Source organism: Alnus glutinosa, chromosome 8 (assembly GCF_958979055.1).
Source record: "Alnus glutinosa chromosome 8, dhAlnGlut1.1, whole genome shotgun sequence".
NCBI lineage: Eukaryota > Viridiplantae > Streptophyta > Magnoliopsida > Fagales > Betulaceae > Alnus > Alnus glutinosa.
In genome coordinates, this window is record NC_084893.1 from 6,802,469 (window position 1) to 6,822,507 (window position 20,039).

A 20,039-nucleotide genomic window follows, 5' to 3' on the forward strand; every position below is an offset into this window, starting at 1 on the left:
TTCCAACAATGTTCAAATTGAAATCCGATAGAGTATTCATCCCGGTACATATCCTTTGCCAAATTAATCTGAAAAAAAGAAAAGAAAAATAATTAGAATCTTCAAACTAAATATAAGGTTAATTTACTCTACTAGTAACAATTCATTTTTACCTTATCTTGCTCAGTAGCACCACTTGGATTCTTTGTTTCAACTTGTGCCAAGTACCCACAAAATTTGTTTGTAAACTTTTGGATTGATGACCATCGATTTGATAGAGAATGAGCGGAACGTTCCACCGTGTCTTCTTTCTTGTTCTCATGATAGTTCATCCAAATTTTATTCCAAAATTTGTTGCCTTTTTGATCAGTCCCTTGAATTGGATCAATGCTAGTACTAATCCAAGCCTTTACTAGTAGAATGTCTTCTTCAATAGAGAAGTTTGTCTTCTTAGTAGATTTTATTTTAGGTTGGGATGGAATTTCTTGGTAGTTTTGCAACCCTGATTGTAAGAGCGTAATGAAGCTTTGGTTTTCGTCTTGTGAATCCATGAGAGTAGGCTACCAAACAACAGGAAGTTAAAAAAGCAAAAACATGAAGATTTAATCAACCAGTATTTAAGCCAAAGATTAAATCAACCAGTATTTACAACTGAACTACAAAGATACAACAGCCAGTATCAGAACCTCTTTACAACTTCTCCACAAGACCCAAACAAGAAGCAACCAAATATACAAAACAACATTTAAAAACCAGAAAAACAACTCCTTCACTTTTCAACTGCAGCAATTCTGCAGAACCATAAACTGCATAACTAAACTAAAGTTTACAGAATCAAAACTCCTTCACTTCTCATCAACAATAAACTGCAGAAAAATAAACTTAACTACTGGACCCTCAAGATCAATTTTTACTCGGGTAAACATTCAACTGCAGCAATTCTGCAGAACCATAAACTGCATAACTAAACTAAAGTTTACTATATCAAAACTCCTTCACTTCTCATCAACAATAAACTGCAGAAAAATAAACTTAACTACTGGACCCTCAAGATCAATTTTTACTCGGGTAAACAGTAATTCTGCAGAAAGCATCTCGTAAAAATCTCACTGGGACCGGTTTACCACTTATACCGACATCTCCTCTCTAATAATGCTCTAATTACGACACATATCTACATTCTCAACGTTCCTTTTAAACCCATCTTTCCCCAAAACTCTGGTTCTCACCTCCCAATTTTTTTTTTCTTTTTCAAGATCTGCTTCTCTGTTTCTGATTTCCATGCTTGGTCTCATTTCTATTTCTCCACATATTATAAATTGTGGAGCTCAACACAAGTCTACAGATATTGGCAGCCAAAGACTTCTTTTTCCAATCACACACTCTCAGCCATACCACATCGTCCCAATCATATGGAGGATGACCAAATTCTCAAAACAGAGAACAAAACCAGAGCTGGCAAAACACCTAGCAAACCATATTATCCAGCAAGCAACAGTCTCTATGGAAGATCTTGTGACAACAAATGCTCCAAAACCCATAACAAAACTTTCCATAAACAAACATAAGAATCCATGGATACCAGGTTCAATACAGAACAACAAAACACACCCTGTACTACAAAACAAAAAACCAGGGAACTAAAAACACTCTATAACAAACTTAACAGAGATTACAAACTCCATAAATGAACTAAGTGAGCAAGTGCTAGGAATGGGTATTTGCCAAAACTTCTGTTCTCATATATATGTTTCTATGGCTAAAACAAAAATCCATAACAATTAAAATTTTGAAAGACCCAGATCAAGAATTTCCCATATGTCAACAGAAAAATTTCCATGAAGAATCCGGTAATGTTCTAGAGATAGAAACTCCAAAATGCCCATCCCATGATTTACGACATGTACAACGAAAATATTGGAGACAATAAGAATAACCCACATTATTTTTCAACATTTTCTCGTGATTATCATGAAAATAGGAAGTGTACCTCATGAAACAGCTCGAAAATACACGAAAGAACCGTCAAGCTGGAAGAGAGATGCGAGAATCAACCCATCGACAAAAGAATGCAAGAATCAACCGCAAACTTGACTTCAACTAACAAAGAAAAAAACCCAAAGCAACGCACAACAAGAAGTTGGTTAAAATTTAAAGAAGGAACACAAACAAATAAGTAGAAACAAAGAATGGGAAAGAAAAGAACGGGTCTGGGTGTTCACCGGCGCTGCTCCAACCACACATCAACTACCGCAAGACCTGCAGCTTGTCTTCCTCGCTCCCGCCGTGCAGAAAGCTAGTGAAGAATTTTTCATCGAAAAAAATAAAGCTAGTGAAGAATGAGGGTAGAGGCGTGATGGATGAGTTGTTTAATGGGTATGGCGCGGGAATGAAATTCAGATGGAGGGAAATGAAAGCAGAAATGGGGTTGCGTGAAAGGCAGAGATATGGCCGATTTTTTTTCGATTAAAAAATTTGATTGGGAAGCTACAGTGCTACCCAACCAAAATGGTTAAAATTGGGGTAGCTATTGTGGGTCACTTTTTTGTGTTTTTTATCAAATTTTCCCTATATATAGGGAAGGGAACCATTATAGGGAATCTGCTACTAGTGCTCTTAGACACCAGGAGAAAAAGAAGTTTTAAGTTGTAATAATTAGGTATAAGAATAATAAAATGTATTATATATATACCTAGCTTGTTCAGCAAGAGACGCATGGCAGGTTGCCCTTTTTTTGTGCCCATGCAACCTTGCTTGAGTTGCTTCTGTTTTCACGGCTCTGCAGATCCAAGAAGACAACAAACAAATAAATAAAAAAATAAAAGCCAATCACAGAAATAATGATTTGATAATAATCTAATTCACAGAGACCAATCAAGTAATTAATTAATCTTATTTTTAAGAGGAAAGTGGGTTAACCTTGTTATTAGAGTTACCATTAGCATTTTGAAAGCGATTTCCCTTCCCTTCACATAAGATATTCAGTCACAGTCATAGTTTTCTCCACAAAAGGAATTGTTGGGGGATAAGTTTGAATAATTTTGCAAAAGACTTATGTAGAATAAAGAATTAAAGTGAGCAGATGCTGGATATTTCCCAAATAATTGAACTTAGAACAAACTTGCGCAAGGCCGGCAATGTTTGACATAACTAGCGAATCTAACATGCATGAACAGGATATAAAATTAGAAGGTTATGATTTAGTGTAAATAAAATAAAGCTTGGGTCAAAACGGATCGACCCGATTAAACACGATTAATAAACAAGTCAATTATGTGCGAACCCGCTTAACTCGCAATTAACAAGCATAATTCATAAAATTATATTATATTTTTACCCTTTGAAACCCCAAGTATATAATTAAGGTAATATATATTGATTATCAAATTGGTTTTAACATGAATTTAGTTGTGAATGTGTATAATTGATATAACTTATGTTTATATAATATGAAACCGTGTTAATTAGGAAAGATAAAATATTTGTTTTAACTCAACCTATTTATAATTAAACATGTTTGAAATAGGTTGTGTTCATGTCAATTCAATACAATTTATTTATTAAATGAGTTATTCGAGTCATAGTGTGTTAGAGCATTCCTAGAGAACTAGTTAAAGTTTAAGCAAATTTTAGCTAAAAAATTCACTTTTGTTATTTTAGCTAGTTACTTTTCAAAATTCTCTAAATATCAAACTCTCTAAATATTATCTACTTTAAATAAATATTATTTTTTATTAGTTTTAAAATCAACCAACCTGTTCGGACCCAACCCGTTCAAAATCAACCAACCCATCGGGCTGAACCTGTTCTCTGGACCCAACCCATCCGCGTGCTGGTTTCTCCTTTGCTTCTAGATCCACTAGAACCGGCTTTTTCCTGGACGATCGGCTTCTTCTTGACCTTGACTTTCTCCGAACTCAACCCGTTCGCGCCTGGTTTCTCCTCAGCTTCTAGATCCACCGGAACCAGCTTTTCCTCGACGACCGCCTTCTTCTCAACCTTGACTTCCTCCACAAACCTCCGGCGCTAAACACAAGAGGAACAGGGAAAGAGGGACAGGAAAGAGACGAATGAAGTTGGCTTCGTCGAACCTGGGAAAATGAAATTAAAAAATGAAAAATAATAAGTGACAAGAGAAATTAACTCAGCTGAAAAGACGAGGATTTTTAACAATCGTCTTATTTACTGTAACAGTAATGAGCTTACGGCACCAGCCCGGTATTAAGAGTGAGGAGTTTCAAATGATTACTTAAATGAGTAGTGTTTATGTCTACTCACATAATTATGTATCAATGATTTGACACGACACGAAACTGACCCATTAACCCAAATTACTATCCCTACTTCGTTTTTTAAGCATGATTTGATGCCATATAAAACATTAAAAAAACAAAAAGAAGAAGAAGAAAAGAAAGCAGGAAAAAAAGAGAGAACAATTTGCACGTCAAACTGTCTATTGAATAGTGCCATGTGATAGCTCTAGGCCATTTAGAATTATATAATTATAATTTTTTTACCCCAGTACTTGTGATAAATGTTGTTATAGTGTGTAACTATGATAAAAAATAAAAAATAAAAAATTGAAAAGGGAGAAAGTAAAAGAAAAATAAGACAAGATTTATTTGGTTCGACAATTTATTCACGTCCGCAAGAGTGCGGTTATATTTAATAATATAACTTAGGGTTACGGCATAACGTATTTATAGCAAAACTCTAATGTACAGATAGATATGAAAAACTTCAAAATACCAAGTACCATTGGCTTCGCTCTGCTTCGACAACTGGCCATTTGGTACTCTTGTATTACTCTTTATACCCAAGAGAATATGAGTCACTTGTTTCAATTATTTTGGATAAACTTCACTTTTTATTTATTTTTATTTTTATTTTATTTTTTATTTTTTTTATGTGATATAAACATTAAAGTAGTTTTAAATGTTTTGTAAATATTTTATATATTTTTTATTAATATTTTTATTTTGAAAACAAAAAACAAAAGGAAAAATAAAAAAAGTTAACAAACAAAGCCTATGGTATGTTTGGGTTCAACGACAGCGACTACCATGTCGTACATTTATTGAATAGAAAAGAGCCAGGTGTGTTGGTTCCAGGTATGATAATCACCTTCTTGGTTGGAAAAGTTAAGTAATCAAATTCTTTTGTAAATTTAAAGATGAATTAAATGATTAAATTTATTTATTTTTATCAGCTTAATTTTAGAGATTATAAGAATATGTTAAACGTTTTTCTTTCTTTCTTATATTAGCCTTTATACACACACATAGATATATATATAAGGTAGGTATTTACTATAGTTGTCGATCTATAATCAAATCTTTTCTAGTCTACCACACCTATCATATTTTTCCTATGAATATATATCATGTAATATAATTGCATGTATAAATTATAATCAAGTCAACATAATCAAAATGTAACCCTATTAAGCATTAGAATGGTGGATGTGGCCGGGTTGAGCCAACTCAAATTTTGTCTTCGTAAGAATTGAGATTTTCTGTTATTAGGTTGTTTGAATCAAGTAGCCTAAGAGTGATCGCTGTGAAATTCATTTGCTCTTCGGCAGACAAGTCTTATATCTTAAGCTGTTCAAAGCAAGTAGGTCTCACAATTCTCTCTCTTAAATTGCATCAAGAAAATCATGCATCTTCTTCATTACAAGTGATAACCAAATATTATAGAGCCAATAAGCCAAAGACCTGTGATATTATATAGAATAAAGTTGAAACACAAGTTTTAAACCTTTCACATCTTAGCAGGAATTGAGATTGCATGTTGTTAGGTTAATAGAAATGGCTGTGAAATTCATATACTTTCAGACAAATGGGTTTTACATTCTAGTTTGTCGAATACAAATAAGTCACATAACTCTCTCTCTCTCTTAAATTGTTCAAATTTTTATTTTATTTGAGCAGTCTAATAAGAGGTGATCCACATCCTCTTTGCAGAAGCTATTTAGCTCAAAATGAGAAATTCGTTTCCATGAAAATAGTTTATTCTAATCTAATTCATTTATGAAAACTTCATAAATGTGGTCTAAAACTATTGAAGTTTTCATAAATGTGGACTAAAACTATTGAAATAAATGCTGAACAGGTGACATGACAAGTACACCACCACAAACTTTTGGTGCACAAGGCAAGTTCAACATTTCAAGCTACTAATCATTTATCCCCACCTTAACGAAGAAATTAAATAAATAATTACCTCCTTTGCTAAGAACCATCACTATTCACTAGTGCAGCAGGGATAAGGATCTTTTTACAATATTTGTTTGAAATTTAAGAGAATTCAAGTAGGTAAGTTGTGAGAAACCACTCATAGGATCCACTTGAACAAATAAAAATTGAGCTACTCAACCACTTTTCTAGTTAGGTAGGTTTTATAAGTGGTCTCTCACAATTATTTGTCTAAATTCTTTTAAATTTTAACAAATAATTATAGAGAATCATAATCCATACAACAAACCCCACAACAAGAAGTACATGTCACGCGGTCCATATTAAAGAACACTTAATTGTGTAACATTAAATTCACCAATAATCACGTTATGACTTGTATGCATTCAAGAAACCGACAATAAGATTCACAACATTACTTAACCTTGGTCCATAGCTAGAGACGGAATTATGATTTCTTATTTGGAAGAGGCTAAAGCATATATGAGGGATCAAGTCTAATTTTAATAATGATCAAACTTAATTTATATGTATATATCGAAAAATAGACTTAAGTCCCTCGAACTACTACTCATTTTTCATATGTGCCTTCAAACTATCAAGTAAGACAGTTAAGATACGTCAAATTACCATCGTTTGACAAAACATTCCGTCTGTTAGCGTCACGAAATTCTTTCCCAAATACCCTCACTTTTTTAACATTGAAAAACTATTATTGTCACTTTATAATAATTAGAAAAAAACTTCACTTAACCTCCTTGAACTTCCATCACTTTTGCAATATTTCCCATAAAGTTCAAAGAATTGAAAGTTCGTTAAGTGAAGTTTTTTCCTAATTATTGAAAAGTATATATATATATATATATAGGGGTGGCTGAAACACCCCCAAATTATTAGAAAGAAAGACAACACACAACTATTTTTTTTTTTTTTTTTATATCCAAATGTTATACTAGACATCCATTAATATCTTTTATAAATCATTCATTCTATTTGAATTATTCATTTTTTTTCAATATGGATATAGGATTGGAGTGTTACACATTTAATAGGTAAGTGACTCAAATGAAAAAGAAATGATAATTCAAGAGGCTTAATTATATTTTTCTATGCATGTATATTCAAATCGGGAAAAGGGCCATAATTTTAACAAATTTGGCAAATTTGGCCGGTGCCTTATCTCTGTTTCAATGATCACCTTAACATTTCAAGAACATCCTGATTCCTGAAACCAAGACGGATTAACAAAATCAGAGAGCCAACCACCCCACTAGCTATGGAGCTAGCTGTTATTGCTAGCTTGGCCCTCCTCACTTTCTTCTTGTCCATCAACTTTATCTCCTTTATGTTTGGGTGAACACATACATTACACATGTCATGTGTTACATAATCATGTATCTATTATCTACCGACCAACATTATCAAATTCCACCCAAAACAATCGTTGAGGATAGCTAAAAATTGGATCAAAGCCCCTTAAAAAAAGAAGATCATAAGAGCTAATATGAATTTCATAATTTAATGATTTAATTCATAACACATGGCATAAAACTAATTAGCAATCTCCAAAGTTACACACTCAAATCAACTAATAATAATAATAATAATAATAATAATAAATTACAAGTGGATAACTGCTAATTGAATTAAAACTAATGTGGCTAGGCGGTGACATGTGAGCTTTGCAACTCTCGTCTCTTAAAATATTCAAATTTTTTTTGTGAAATTCAAACAAGTTAATAACAGGAGATCCCGATCCCGATCCCGATAAAGCTAGTAAGGAGATGGGCTGTAGATGGGCCTTGTCCTGGTGCTAAAAACTCACCACTGAGTAGGATGGTGGGCCGAGGTTAAGAATGGCCCATATGCACCCGCCCGCTGTTTTCCTTCCTTTTCCGCCACGTGACCAATTCCTTGACAAGGTTGATCCAAACTATATATGGGTTATCTAATTTAATGTACGTCAGCGGATTAACCATTCAAGTGGTAGGGTAGAAGTGGTTGGCGATTCATTTAATGTCCAAATCAAATTAATAAACACAGTAAATAAAAAAAAAAAAAAACTATTTTTATTATAAAAAAAGAATATTTAAATGGATGGTGAAAGAATAAAAATTGTGATGGAAGATTTACCGACATCCTGTTTGGTACCATGTCACTTTCATGCTCAAATTTTTTTTTACCACGTAGAGAGTAAGAATTTGATAAAAATATACTCAATTTTTATCAGTAACATGTCACATTTGTAATAGGATGGCATTTTTTAAGCGTTTCAATGCCTAGAACCGACCTAAATTCCATAATTTGAAAATCGAGAATCCTAATCCATAAATTGGGATGTGAACGGTTAAATCTCCATTATTTTGCAACCAAAATAATGTGACACGTCTGAATTTAACTATAATTTAGTACTCGAATTTCGAGATAAATAAAGTAGAAAAAAGATGTTTGGATGGTTTGTCTTTCCGAGATAAAATTAAAAAAAGTAAGATATATAAAATGTTATTTTGTTGTTCTTCCCAAACATACTTACATGTTATTTTGGTCTTTGGGACTGAAAAGCCATTTTTATGGTTATCATGCCTCATTTCATCTTTTTGGGTTTTTCACAGTTTTCCTGCAAAACTGATGAGAGTTGGTGCCTCCAACCTCTTTGTCAACCCAAACTGGCTCTGAGAGTTGGACAAGATCTGCAACTCAAACCATAGATTCCTCTCGTACACTTCTTTGAAGAAAAAAAGTAAAAAAAAGTAAACCTCCTCTCTAAAAAAACTATCAAATCATAGAAAAATATGAAGACCTGCATTGGAACACCAACTCTGATCTCTCTCTCTCTTTCTTTTTTTTTTTTTTTTCTTTAAAAAAAGTTTTGACTGGTCATCCTTTACCCCACCTCATGATCTGTTTGCAGAAATCTATACCCCAAATCTGGTGAAAAATGGCTTCTCCGCTTTTAACTATACCTGGAAGTAAGTATTTTATGTATAGCAGAAGCAAAACCACCTCGGGTTCAAAAAAGGTGGTTGTTTGAAAAGAGAAAATCTAATGGAGATAAAGTGAAGCAAAGAAATGGGAAATAAAATAAAAGAAACTCCAGGCAACTTTGCAGATAATTGAATATAAAAAGGTTGTTCTTCACTCACTCTCACTCACTGCCAGTCTATATCACCATATGCCAGTTCGGAAATATATTATTTTATTAATGCTGCCAAGAACACCTCTGGCAGCATCTGTGAGTCATTCATCATCTTGTGACTAGGATCCTTCATAATTCAGCTTTCTACAATTCACCCTTCCTCATCATCTTGTTGGTTACATCTTCTTCCTCCAAACTGGGCTTTGCCCATTAACTAAACTAGTTCGTGGAAAATCGATCAATTTTCAAAGACCATGCAAGACACTATTGGAATTCCTGCTTGCTTCTCCGCCGCCGATGACCACACGGCGGTAACAAGGTCAGGGCAGAGTCTTTTCATGTCCGTATACCGAACAAAGATCGCCGATCAGTGCCGCTCAATCACCATTACTTGGTGCAAGAATCTGTTACTCCATGGCCTGTCAGTATCGGTGGAAAGCCCGAACAGAGAAAGCCAGTATACCTGCAAAGTTGAGCTGAAGCCATGGTACTTCTGGAGAAAACAAGGCTCCAAGCGATTTATTTTGGAAGGTAAAGCTGTTGATATCTTCTGGGATCTTAAGGCTGCAAAGTTCAATGGCGAAACAGAGCCGAGCTCAGAGTATTATGTTGCAGTTGTTTGCGATGAAGAGGTTGTGCTTCTCCTTGGGGATCTAAAGAAAGATGCGTACAAGAAGACTGGCTGTAGGCCGGCTCTTATTGATCCCATCTTGGTTTCAAAAAAGGAGCACATATTTGGTAAGAAAAGGTTTTCTACAAGAATCAAATTCCACGAGAAAGGTAGCTTTCATGAAGTCTCAATTGAGTGCAAGAACAAAAGCAGTGGAAATTGTTTGAATGGGGTTGAGCCAGAGATGGAGATTAGAATTGATGGGCTTTTGGTGATTCATGTCAAGCATCTTCAGTGGAAATTTAGAGGTAATGAGTCTATACATGTCAACAGAATGAGAGTGGAGGTATATTGGGATGTGCATGACTGGCTCTTTAGTCCTGGTTTAAGGCATGCCTTGTTTATTTTTAGGCCAATTCAGTCATCTATATCTCTGTCATCGCTATCATCTTCATCGTCACCACCTCTGTCTTCGCCATTGTCATCTCAGACAGAGAGTTCTGTGTCATTTGAAGGGTTTAGTGCAAGTGGGTCATCTGAGTTTTGCTTGTTTCTTTATGCCTGGAAGGTTGAATGATGAAGCGAATATCTCAGTAGCCCCATTGGCTTTAACTTGTATAATCATGAAAGGCAGAAGAATAAGGTTGGAAAAGGGAATGGGTCTTCAGGGATTGGATTGGATTGGGTTGAGAAAGGTTTGTGGGGCCGAAGAAAGAGGATGGGAGTTAGCTACAGCTAGCTTGGGATGAACAAGTGGACAAGCCAGATTGTATCGCATACATATGATACATGCATGGCCAATAATTCCCCATCCAGAGGCATCTCTCTCTATCTATTTTTATACAACTTCTCTTTCCTCTTTTCTGATCTGATCTGATCTTGATAAGTGAGCAATGTTACCATCAAATTCCCATCTACCAATATATTTTATATGCTTCATAGATACTGAATGTCTGTATCTGCCAAAAATAGCTGATGCATGTTACAGAGAAAGGTGTGCTGATGATGAAACAACCACTACATCTGCAAGACCTTCTGTTTGTCCACCGCACATGAATATGACACTCTTCTTTTAACTTAATCTCTTAAAATGAAATATGTAACATGTTATTTAGAGTGGCCATTCCTGTTCGGGTCGTGCTCAAGTATGGGTATAAGATTAAATGGGTTATATTCTTAAACTCTAATTTGCTTAATTATTTTGTATTGGGTTTGCAGGTCGTGTAAAAAATTCCTAACCTTAAATGTTGCGTGTTGGTTAGGGTTGTATCGTAGCATGAGAATAAGGGTGCGTTTGAGACTGTGATTCCATATACAAAAAGTGCAATTTTAAACCAAATCGCAGAAAATGAATCGTTTAGGAATTGCGTTTTCAAAAAATTGCGATTTGAAATAGCAGATTTGATTTGAAAGCGCAGAAAATCTGCTATTTCAAATCGCAAGTAAATGAGTGTTTTTTTAAAAACGCAAAATTTTAAAGCCTAACTTGCAATTTAAAGGTTAAACTGTGATTTTGCCAAACGTTTGAACTAGTGACCTTCGCTTCATGAGGCGTGGTCCTCAGCCGATTGAACTATCTCTTATGGACAATTAATCTTTGATACACTTTCAATGATAGGGGAAGAAAAGCTTTGTTGACATGAATATATTACTCTTTTTCTTTCACTTCTTTGTTTCTTTTCTTTCTTATTTTAGCTTCTAAACTCGATTGGTCCGTCACTCAATGTTTTGGGATGAACGATGTTCTTGGAAATCATGCTAGTTTATGGTTTCATTAATAAATCTTGTATATTCAAATACTCTTATAAATTATCAAGATTTATTGCAAGATCGATATTGTAGGTGAGCTTCTAATATTGGTTGGCAATTAGTTATATATAAAATTATCAAAATGACATTGAGCTCTTGAATTTAACTATGTACACTAAACAATGGGGTTATTTATAACGTCTAATGAATTATAATTTTTTTGCGATTAATACCCTAATCAAAGATTAATTTGCAATCCCCATTTATTTAGAAAAAAAAGATTAATTTGCAATGTCCATTCCAATATGTTCATTTTAGAGAAAAATGTAAAATTTGTCAATGTGGTTTATTTGATATACAATTAGCTTTTTGTGGTATCAAAATGAACTCAGAGATCTTTAAGGTATGCGAAAACAAATAATTTACTCGTTACAGTCAAATTCCATCCATTGACTTAACAAATTATATTAGTGTGACATGAACTAATTAACAGAATCTGTTAAGTTAGTGGTCGGTATTTAACTGTAGGAAGTAAATTATTTTTTTGGCATACTTTAGGAATCTCTGAATTGATTTTGATACCACACGAAACTAATTACAAATCAGGTAAACTACAGGTGAATTTGCATTTTTCCTTTAATTTTAATATTGATTTGGATAATGGGTAGACCTTGCAAATTAATCTTGAAATAGGCGTTGACTGCAAAAGTTTATAATTTAGGGGAATGTTGCAAATTAAATAACATAATTTATGATGGATAATTACAACTAATCCTTATATTTAATTAATAGAGATTGAAGAAAGGAAAGTGTTGTAAAGTTTATAGAAACCATGACGTATTAAAAAAATAAGAAAAAATTGGAAAGATTCTTATTGTTCTATTGCATTTTAATGATTTGGCTTCAAGTGAAATAAATAAATACAACTAGAGCATATCTCATGTATTTTTTTTAATCGTTCAGATTGAATTTCACAATTTCTCTCTTTCTCATTGAGAACTTTTATAAATCTGAACGTACCATTTAAAAAATTATAGAAAATATGTCATCGTTTCGGGTTTTTTTTTTTTTTTTTTTTTTTTTAAAATTTTATTTTTACAACACCGAAGCCAAATTCGCATTTCAAAGCATATAAAAGATTAATTGTTTAGAATATAACCATAAACCAAATATGACACCCACACAAAAAGGTTTAAGGTCACCATCAAAGTTGATTTAAAACAGATTATTGACTTCTAAGAAAGACATCTCAACTTGAATTGGACCAACATGAACATTTAGAGGCCATCTCAGTTCATACACCATGTCAGCAAAGAAGATTCATTTACAAGTGACTTTAAGTTTAAGGTGTCAGGCAAAAAGCCTTGTTTAATTAGTTTCATGGAATACTTGGGATCAATTGATCCCTGGACTATTTTCAAGGGTTAGAAACAAAACTAACTTCTTGTGGATGGGCTGACAAGAAACATATACATCATCAATACCCACATGAACAACAACAAAGAATGGTGTAGAAAACAGAGTTATATAATAGCGTGAGCTGATGTTACCAATGGAAAACCGTTGGCAGCTTTTGAGCATTATTGTCTGATACAAAAACAATAATAGAATAGGCATAGCAACTAAGACTTTATACAATATTCTTCTTGAGACATTTTTTGTGGCACTCCTCCTCAGGATATAATGCAGCCAAAGGACATCCAAGCACTCAGATTATTAAGTAACAATTTGAGGGACCAATTTATCAGTTTGTTGAGCATACTATTTCTTTTCATTTTTTTGATCCAAAACCAAACCACTTTGCCAGGAAGAACTTAGGCTTTTCACGAGAGTCTTCAGATGCTGTTTGTGCTTGAGGACTTTATACAATATTCTTCTTGAGACATTTTTTGTGGCACTCCTCCTCAGGATATAATGCAGCCAAAGGACATCCAAGCACTCAGATTATTAAGTAACAATTTGAGGGACCAATTTATCAGTTTGTTGAGCATACTATTTCTTTTCATTTTTTTGATCCAAAACCAAACCACTTTGCCAGGAAGAACTTAGGCTTTTCACGAGAGTCTTCAGATGCTGTTTGTGCTTGAGGAGGTTGCGCAGGTGATGAACTAGGCTTGGCTGGAACAGAGAAATGGTGTCAACAGCTTCAGGGTTTGAAGAATGGATTTTATTTTTGAGAATAAGTAAGAATATGGTCTAAAGAGTTACTAATATTCAGTTTAACAGACGAATATTTAAATTCTCTAGTGTTTAGAAAACAACAAATGCATAAAAGGTATGTAGAATGAGATTTAACCTGATTTTGGTGAAGCCCTGTTAGTATTTGAACTTCTCACATTGCTAGGATTCTTGTCCAGATTATGTATGATGTCTTTGTGCTGAGATATTGAGGTTGACTTCCTCTCTATAACCTTATGCTCCACATGTGCCATGCTATCACAGTCACCTGTAATGACCAGGAAATTAGCAAAAAGAGAAAATCTAAGAAACCCAAAGTCTGTTTGTACTGCAGAAAGAAGACTGCCAATTGTCAAAAGTACTGGAATGAAGTTAGGTAAAATAACATGTTAAGTTTGAACAGATACACAATAATCTTAAAATCTCATGCATAAAATAAAATTACAGTATAATTATGCAGTGATTTAATGACAAAGCAGGGAAAAAGTTATAGTACAATTATTCTGACCATTGGAAGTTCATGTGTGACTTATAAAATTCAGAGTCCTCAGACCAGACAACCAAAGAGACAAGATTGACCAAGGGGATTCAATGGCTATAATTAACATAATCATACAATTAGATACATAGAAAATGTGAGGATAGGTCGCTTACTCTCTGTAGGAGGCTTCCCATAGTTGTGCCTCAGAGCTTCAAGAAAAGATGCATCTCTTTGATCTTGCATTACTGAAAGGGAACAACAGAATCAGCTACTTTGAATCAAGACAAAACAAATGGCTTCACATTTTCTTATCAACAAGTTAGAAGAGGCATAAAATAAAAACATACGTTGATCAAAAAGAGCATATCTGTAATTGGGGGCTGAGCCAACCAATAGCAACTGAATTGCCTCTGAGTCTCTTGTCATAGATAATTTATCAGATGCATTCAAATTCTGTGTGTCTAATAGGATACCTGCAAGCTGAAGCACATTAAAAGCCAGTGATCAGAATTATAACCAGAACAAGCCAATCTGTTATAAGCATTTCAGAGCAGAAAATTAAGGAAAAAAGGCTTATTGTTCTGCAGGATGGTTACTGTAATTTACCAAAAGTTTCTTCAGCGCAGGTGTTTGAAGCAGATCATAAGCATCTTCACAGTAATTATCTGTAAGAATGGTGCACTGGGATCTAACCTATAAAGACAACAAAATACAGAAAGTTTAATAGATAAATTCAATCTATGCCTTATATAGTGCATTTCCGTACAGATCATACTTGCTTAAATACTTAAATTTAAACCCATCTATAACTAGATGGTACCAACCTCGCCATTAGTTCTGAGGACATCTTGCCCAACCACAAGGATACTTAATTTCTCAGCCATCATTAGAGTCTCCAAGTCCACCTGACACCAATTTGCAACAACGAGTCAGCAAACTGTTCAAATCACATCCTCTCAACTAATTTAAACAATAATACTCAAGCATGAGAAATTTTCATTGCCTTGAACTAATGCTACAAAAAGAATGAGTGTTAAAGGAAAGAATTCTTCAAAAAAGGATATTAACAATCCACAGTGCAGAAAACAGAACTTAATCCCATTGCACAATAAACTTCACCAGTTACTGCTCTCAATAAAGTTATTATGACTTGATAAATCTTCCGAACCCACTTACTATTCCATTTTCAGTGCAAATTGGCGACTTAAAAAACCAGATATGCTTTTGGATGGATCCAAGGAGAAACAAGCTTTTAAGACTAGTTTCCCATGACTCACAATCTAACCAATGTAGAAATACACAAACTCCAAATTCTGTGTTGCCTATTTTGTTTCTCGGATCGGAGTTTAACAAATTGCGTATACGTTTAAACAACCATTCTAGCATCTAAATGGAAAACATCTAACAATGATCTTTGATTAAGATTTTAAACTAACAAACACTAAAGAATTACCTCATCAGAAAAAAGCATTGAGGTTGCATCTACATCAGCATGATGAAACAGCCAAGCAGCCTGTTTATGCTTCCACATGCTCCCTCTAGTCACATTCATCACAGGCACCACCACAAACCCCTCTCCCTTATTCTTACTCATCCTATTCTCCAATAGCCACGTGTAACATATCGCCGCCACCATTGAACTGGTACCTGCATTCCCACAAAACCTCACATTCAAACGCAACCAAACTAAAACCCGTTAACTTGCGTCAAAAAGTAATCACTGTCATTTCAATATAAAAACCTATAAAACCCATTAGTTTTCCCATTAATCTTTAAAAAATAAAAAATAAAAAAAAATCACTTTCTCTATACTTAACTGTTTGAAGGCCTAGAGAGCACAATTTTGGTCTTGGCCTCAATCTCCCTATTTAAGACTTTCTCAAGCTTGATCCTCTGCTGCTTCAAAAACCCATTAAGACTATTGTCACCAGAAGCTCCTTTCTCTTCCTTCAACCCTCCATGCCTAGCGTTGTGCTTCGGCGCAATCTTGTCCATTGAACACGTCGACGAAGATATCGACCTTCGGTGCGCGGACTCCACGAGTTTCCTGGGCGGCGACAGAACCGGATTTTCCGGCAAAGAACATGTCGATTCGGTGAGGCTTTTCGGCGGGGAGAGGAGATGGGTATCTGGCAATGGCGTTGAGCTCTTGAAGGTTCGGCGAGAGGGGGGGACTGGGATTCCCGGCGGGTGAGGAGAAGAGGGGTCGGTCTGGAAGCGGGACTTGCGGTTGATGGGCTGGCGAGAAGGTGGCAGAGTAAGGGCCGTTGGATCGGGAGTGGGGTCTGGGGTGTGTGAGGGATTGGTGGGCTTGAGGATGTTGGAGAACCATTTATGGACCGCCGAAGCTGGGGATAAGTCTGGTGTTGTGGTGGTGGTGGAGAGGGTGGTTTCTGAGTTTTTGCGATTGTGTTTTGCTGATTTGGAGAGGATTTCTCCGCTGAAGCTCTCCACTGCTCTGTTCCTGTTTCAACAATAATATAGCCGTTGAGTTGGTGGCGTTGGGGTTGGGGATGGGGGGGGGGGGGGGGGGGGGGGGGGGGGGGATTTAATTCATTAAGAGGAAAAAAAATGAATTAAAAGAAGGGAAATATTGTTTTAAAAAAAAGGGTTTTCTCATATATAAAAATATATAAGATAATGTTGGGGGTCTTAAAATTCTATTTTCAATTGACTAATGGTATAGAATTATATTTTTAATCCACAATACTGATATGGTAGGCCCAATTAACCTTAATTTGAACCAATTCTTATATATATATATATATACAAAATCAAAGATTAATTAGACCTTTTATGTTAGTATGGTGAGATAAAAAAGTGGTATATAATATCTTTCATATTTTTAATTAAGGGATTCAAATTTAGTCATTTCAACGCAAAAAATTCTAATTATTATTTTTAATAATTATGATTTAAGAATTGTAGAATTATCTTCAAAAAGTTAAGAAGATTCTAATTAATAATAGAATAAAAAATAGACAAATATGAAAACAAGAAAAGCTTATATATGTAAAGTACTCGGAGACTTCTTGTGATTTTGTGAAACTACAAACTCCTCCAAACCAGTTTTTAAAAATGATGTGTCTTTTAAGTTATTAAAAAAGCATGTACTTGTGTATGTTATTTTCACTTGTTTTTTTTTTTTTTTTATAATCTGAGACTCAAAAGGCCAAAAGTTGTAATTAGGGGTACAAAGACTACTAGAAACAAAGTACATGACTAATTTCTGACTTGGAGGGCAACTGCCATAGCATATGGACACATAATGACACCTCTCTGTACAATGAGTTCTACTGTGAGGATATAAGAGAGCAAGATCTGATCTAAAAACAACTATTACAGTTTAGATTTAAGATCGATCATATATAGCAGGTTGCAGAGGTTAACAACAAAACATAAATTAAAAAACCAAAAACACAAACTAAAACAATACTGGTCGACTCCCAGTATTGGGAGTCGTTGTTAACGGCGCATGTATACTACGCGCCCTCACCAGAGAACCCCTCACTATCAGATGAACCACCAAATCTCTCAGGATCCATCGACCGTAAATTGGAGGAGATGAAAAGCCAACACGCGCCAGCGATGGAGGAGCACTTGCTGGTGCGTGCTCACCACGCTCTGGTGTACGGACAGTCGGGGAAAACATGCCTGGTTGCAGCAGAGGCAGAGGACGACGACGAACATCCTGGAGGGGCGCGTGACATGTATAGAATGATGGAAAATCATAGATCTAGCTTCAAAAAAGGGTTTGAAAACCGAGCTTGGCACCTTACCTAGATCAACCAAATAGTAGATCGAAGCCCACAAACTCCAAATCCTCATAAGGATTAAAGAAAATCACTTTCATCTTTTGGTTTCACAAAGAGCCATTGAGAGGGAAGAAAATCAGCAGCCCACGGCTCAATGCCGGGCCGAAACAAAACAATGACAAAAAACAAATAACAAATCCGAAAAAGCAAAGCAGGGGTTTGGGGGGCAAGCCCCCCGGCCCCCCTCAACCAAGAGCTGAAGAGAAACCCGGCGGCTAGGGTTTTCTCGAATTCCAACATGAAATTAAGTAGGAGTAGTGTGAAAGTGACCGTTCTTCTCACATGTTAAGAACATATACAAATCAATTTGTAAAAAAATTGGGTACCTCAAGATAGATTCATTTTCCACATTTATTATGGTTTGGAGAAACAACACAAGTTCTGTAAATACGAGTGTTTAATTAAAATCATATGGTGATAGTTGTTTGGCAATTAATCAGCCAAACCCAGTTTGGTGTTCATGTTTGTTTATCTTCTAAATATGTTCAAAACTGGATTGAATCTTCCGCCTTTTTTTTTTTTTTTTTTTTTTTTTGGGTTTTGGGTTTTGTAACATGTTTGGTACACATGAAAGGAAAATAATTGCGTTAATGAAAGGTCCAGAGCCTCATCATGCATGCATGCATATCGGTTATTACCTTCTGGCAGACCTAGAGACAGGATCTCTCCGATCCAGGAATGCCGGCGATCCTTGAGCGGCGGCGAATCTCGGTGAGCCGATAAGCTTAGATGGGGAGTCACAGCGTGTTGGAGATGAAGCAACCATGCGCCTGGCCTCTTCAAGCCATTGTTGAGTCATCCTGCTGCTATTGCTTCTAGTGCTGCTATCAAAATCCTCATCCTCCTCGTCCAGGACACCCTGATCGCCTGTCAAGTTATAGACCTTTTTATCCGCATTCGCCGCCCCAAAGAACAAGTCGTTCATGAAATCTGTCAGGTCCGGAGCAGGTTCTGCTTTGCGCCGAGTACTCTCCACCAGTTTCTTTTGCAGGGTTACAGACCCTTTGCTTTCTCTTGAAGTGTCTCTCCTGAATCTGATCCTGTCGCCCATGGCACAGCCCTCAACCACGCAACACACGCACAGAGATCGAGAGAGAGAGAGAGAGAGATTTTGGCTGAGAACACAAGAGAGAGTTGAAGTATATATGTTGAGAGATTCGGACATCGATAATATCAGGTGGAGAGAGAGAGAGAGTGATAATTTTGCCGGCATTTCCATTGGTGTCTTTTTTTGTGTTTTTGTGTGCCTCCACATAACAAGGATGGCAATTGGGCTATATACGCAACTTAACATTAACTCATTGAGTGTTCCATAAGCAATCAAATGACTTAGCAAAAACTGAACATGAATATATATATATAGCTAGTGAAGTACACATAATAACATATAGTGAGTCGATCACCAATATTTTTAGGGTATTTTAAAAATTAATTTTACAATGACTCTAGAATAAACTAAATAGCCAGCACCCCATTTTAATTTCTCGTATACTTCATTGTCTCTATTTTCGAATGCTGCAATTTGAAATTTTTGTAACAGTTTTGACAAATTTAGTGTTGGGTGTCTCGGCTGGTAGAATAATACTTTAATTATGTCTTTTGGTTTTTCTATGTCTTTTATTCTTCCAAGTGTTTTTTTAGTGGATAGATACCCCTATCATTTTAATTTATTGCCTGAATTACTAACTTACAATTTGGTCAGAAGATGTGAGAGAGCTTCTATGGTTTAAAATTGATTGGTTAAAACTATTTTCTTACAAAACGTTTTTGTGGAAAAAGACGTCGATTTATATATATATAAATCTAGTTATCGATTATTCAGTTATTAATCAATTTTGTCGATTAATCTTTATAACCGGTAATTAACCGTAATCGAATAATAGACTCAAATTAT

The 20,039-nt window shown here is 35.2% G+C and overlaps 2 protein-coding genes across 2 annotated transcripts; one reads left to right on the forward strand and one right to left on the reverse strand.

Moving 5' to 3' along the window:
- The first annotated feature begins 9,566 nt into the window (after positions 1-9,566).
- LOC133876056 (uncharacterized) lies at positions 9,567-10,499 on the forward strand. Its single transcript, XM_062314356.1, has one exon. The coding sequence runs from the start codon at positions 9,567-9,569 to the stop codon at positions 10,497-10,499; it is 933 nt and encodes a 310-aa protein (XP_062170340.1).
- Positions 10,500-13,187: 2,688 nt separating this feature from the next.
- On the reverse strand, positions 13,188-19,383 carry LOC133876019 (uncharacterized). The gene is made up of 9 exons (XM_062314322.1): positions 18,784-19,383; positions 16,148-16,794; positions 15,784-15,977; positions 15,155-15,235; positions 14,937-15,023; positions 14,678-14,810; positions 14,504-14,575; positions 13,968-14,117; positions 13,188-13,789 (listed from the first exon to the last, which is right to left on the reverse strand). Exons 1-9 carry the CDS (start codon positions 19,362-19,364, stop codon positions 13,674-13,676), a joined length of 2,061 nt encoding a protein of 686 aa, XP_062170306.1. The 5' UTR covers positions 19,365-19,383; the 3' UTR covers positions 13,188-13,673.
- Positions 19,384-20,039: the final 656 nt, after the last annotated feature.

Coding starts and splice junctions, on each gene's coding strand:
- LOC133876056 (XM_062314356.1), top strand. CDS start 9,567: ATGCAAGACACTATTGGAATTCCTGCTTGCTTCTCCGCCGCCGATGAC.
- LOC133876019 (XM_062314322.1), bottom strand. CDS start 19,364: ATGGAAATGCCGGCAAAATTATCACTCTCTCTCTCTCTCCACCTGATA. Junction 15,978..16,147: donor GCTCTCTAGGCCTTCAAACA/GTTAAGTATAGA, acceptor GTGGGAATGCAG/GTACCAGTTCAATGGTGGCG. Junction 15,236..15,783: donor CAATGCTTTTTTCTGATGAG/GTAATTCTTTAG, acceptor AATTGGTGTCAG/GTGGACTTGGAGACTCTAAT.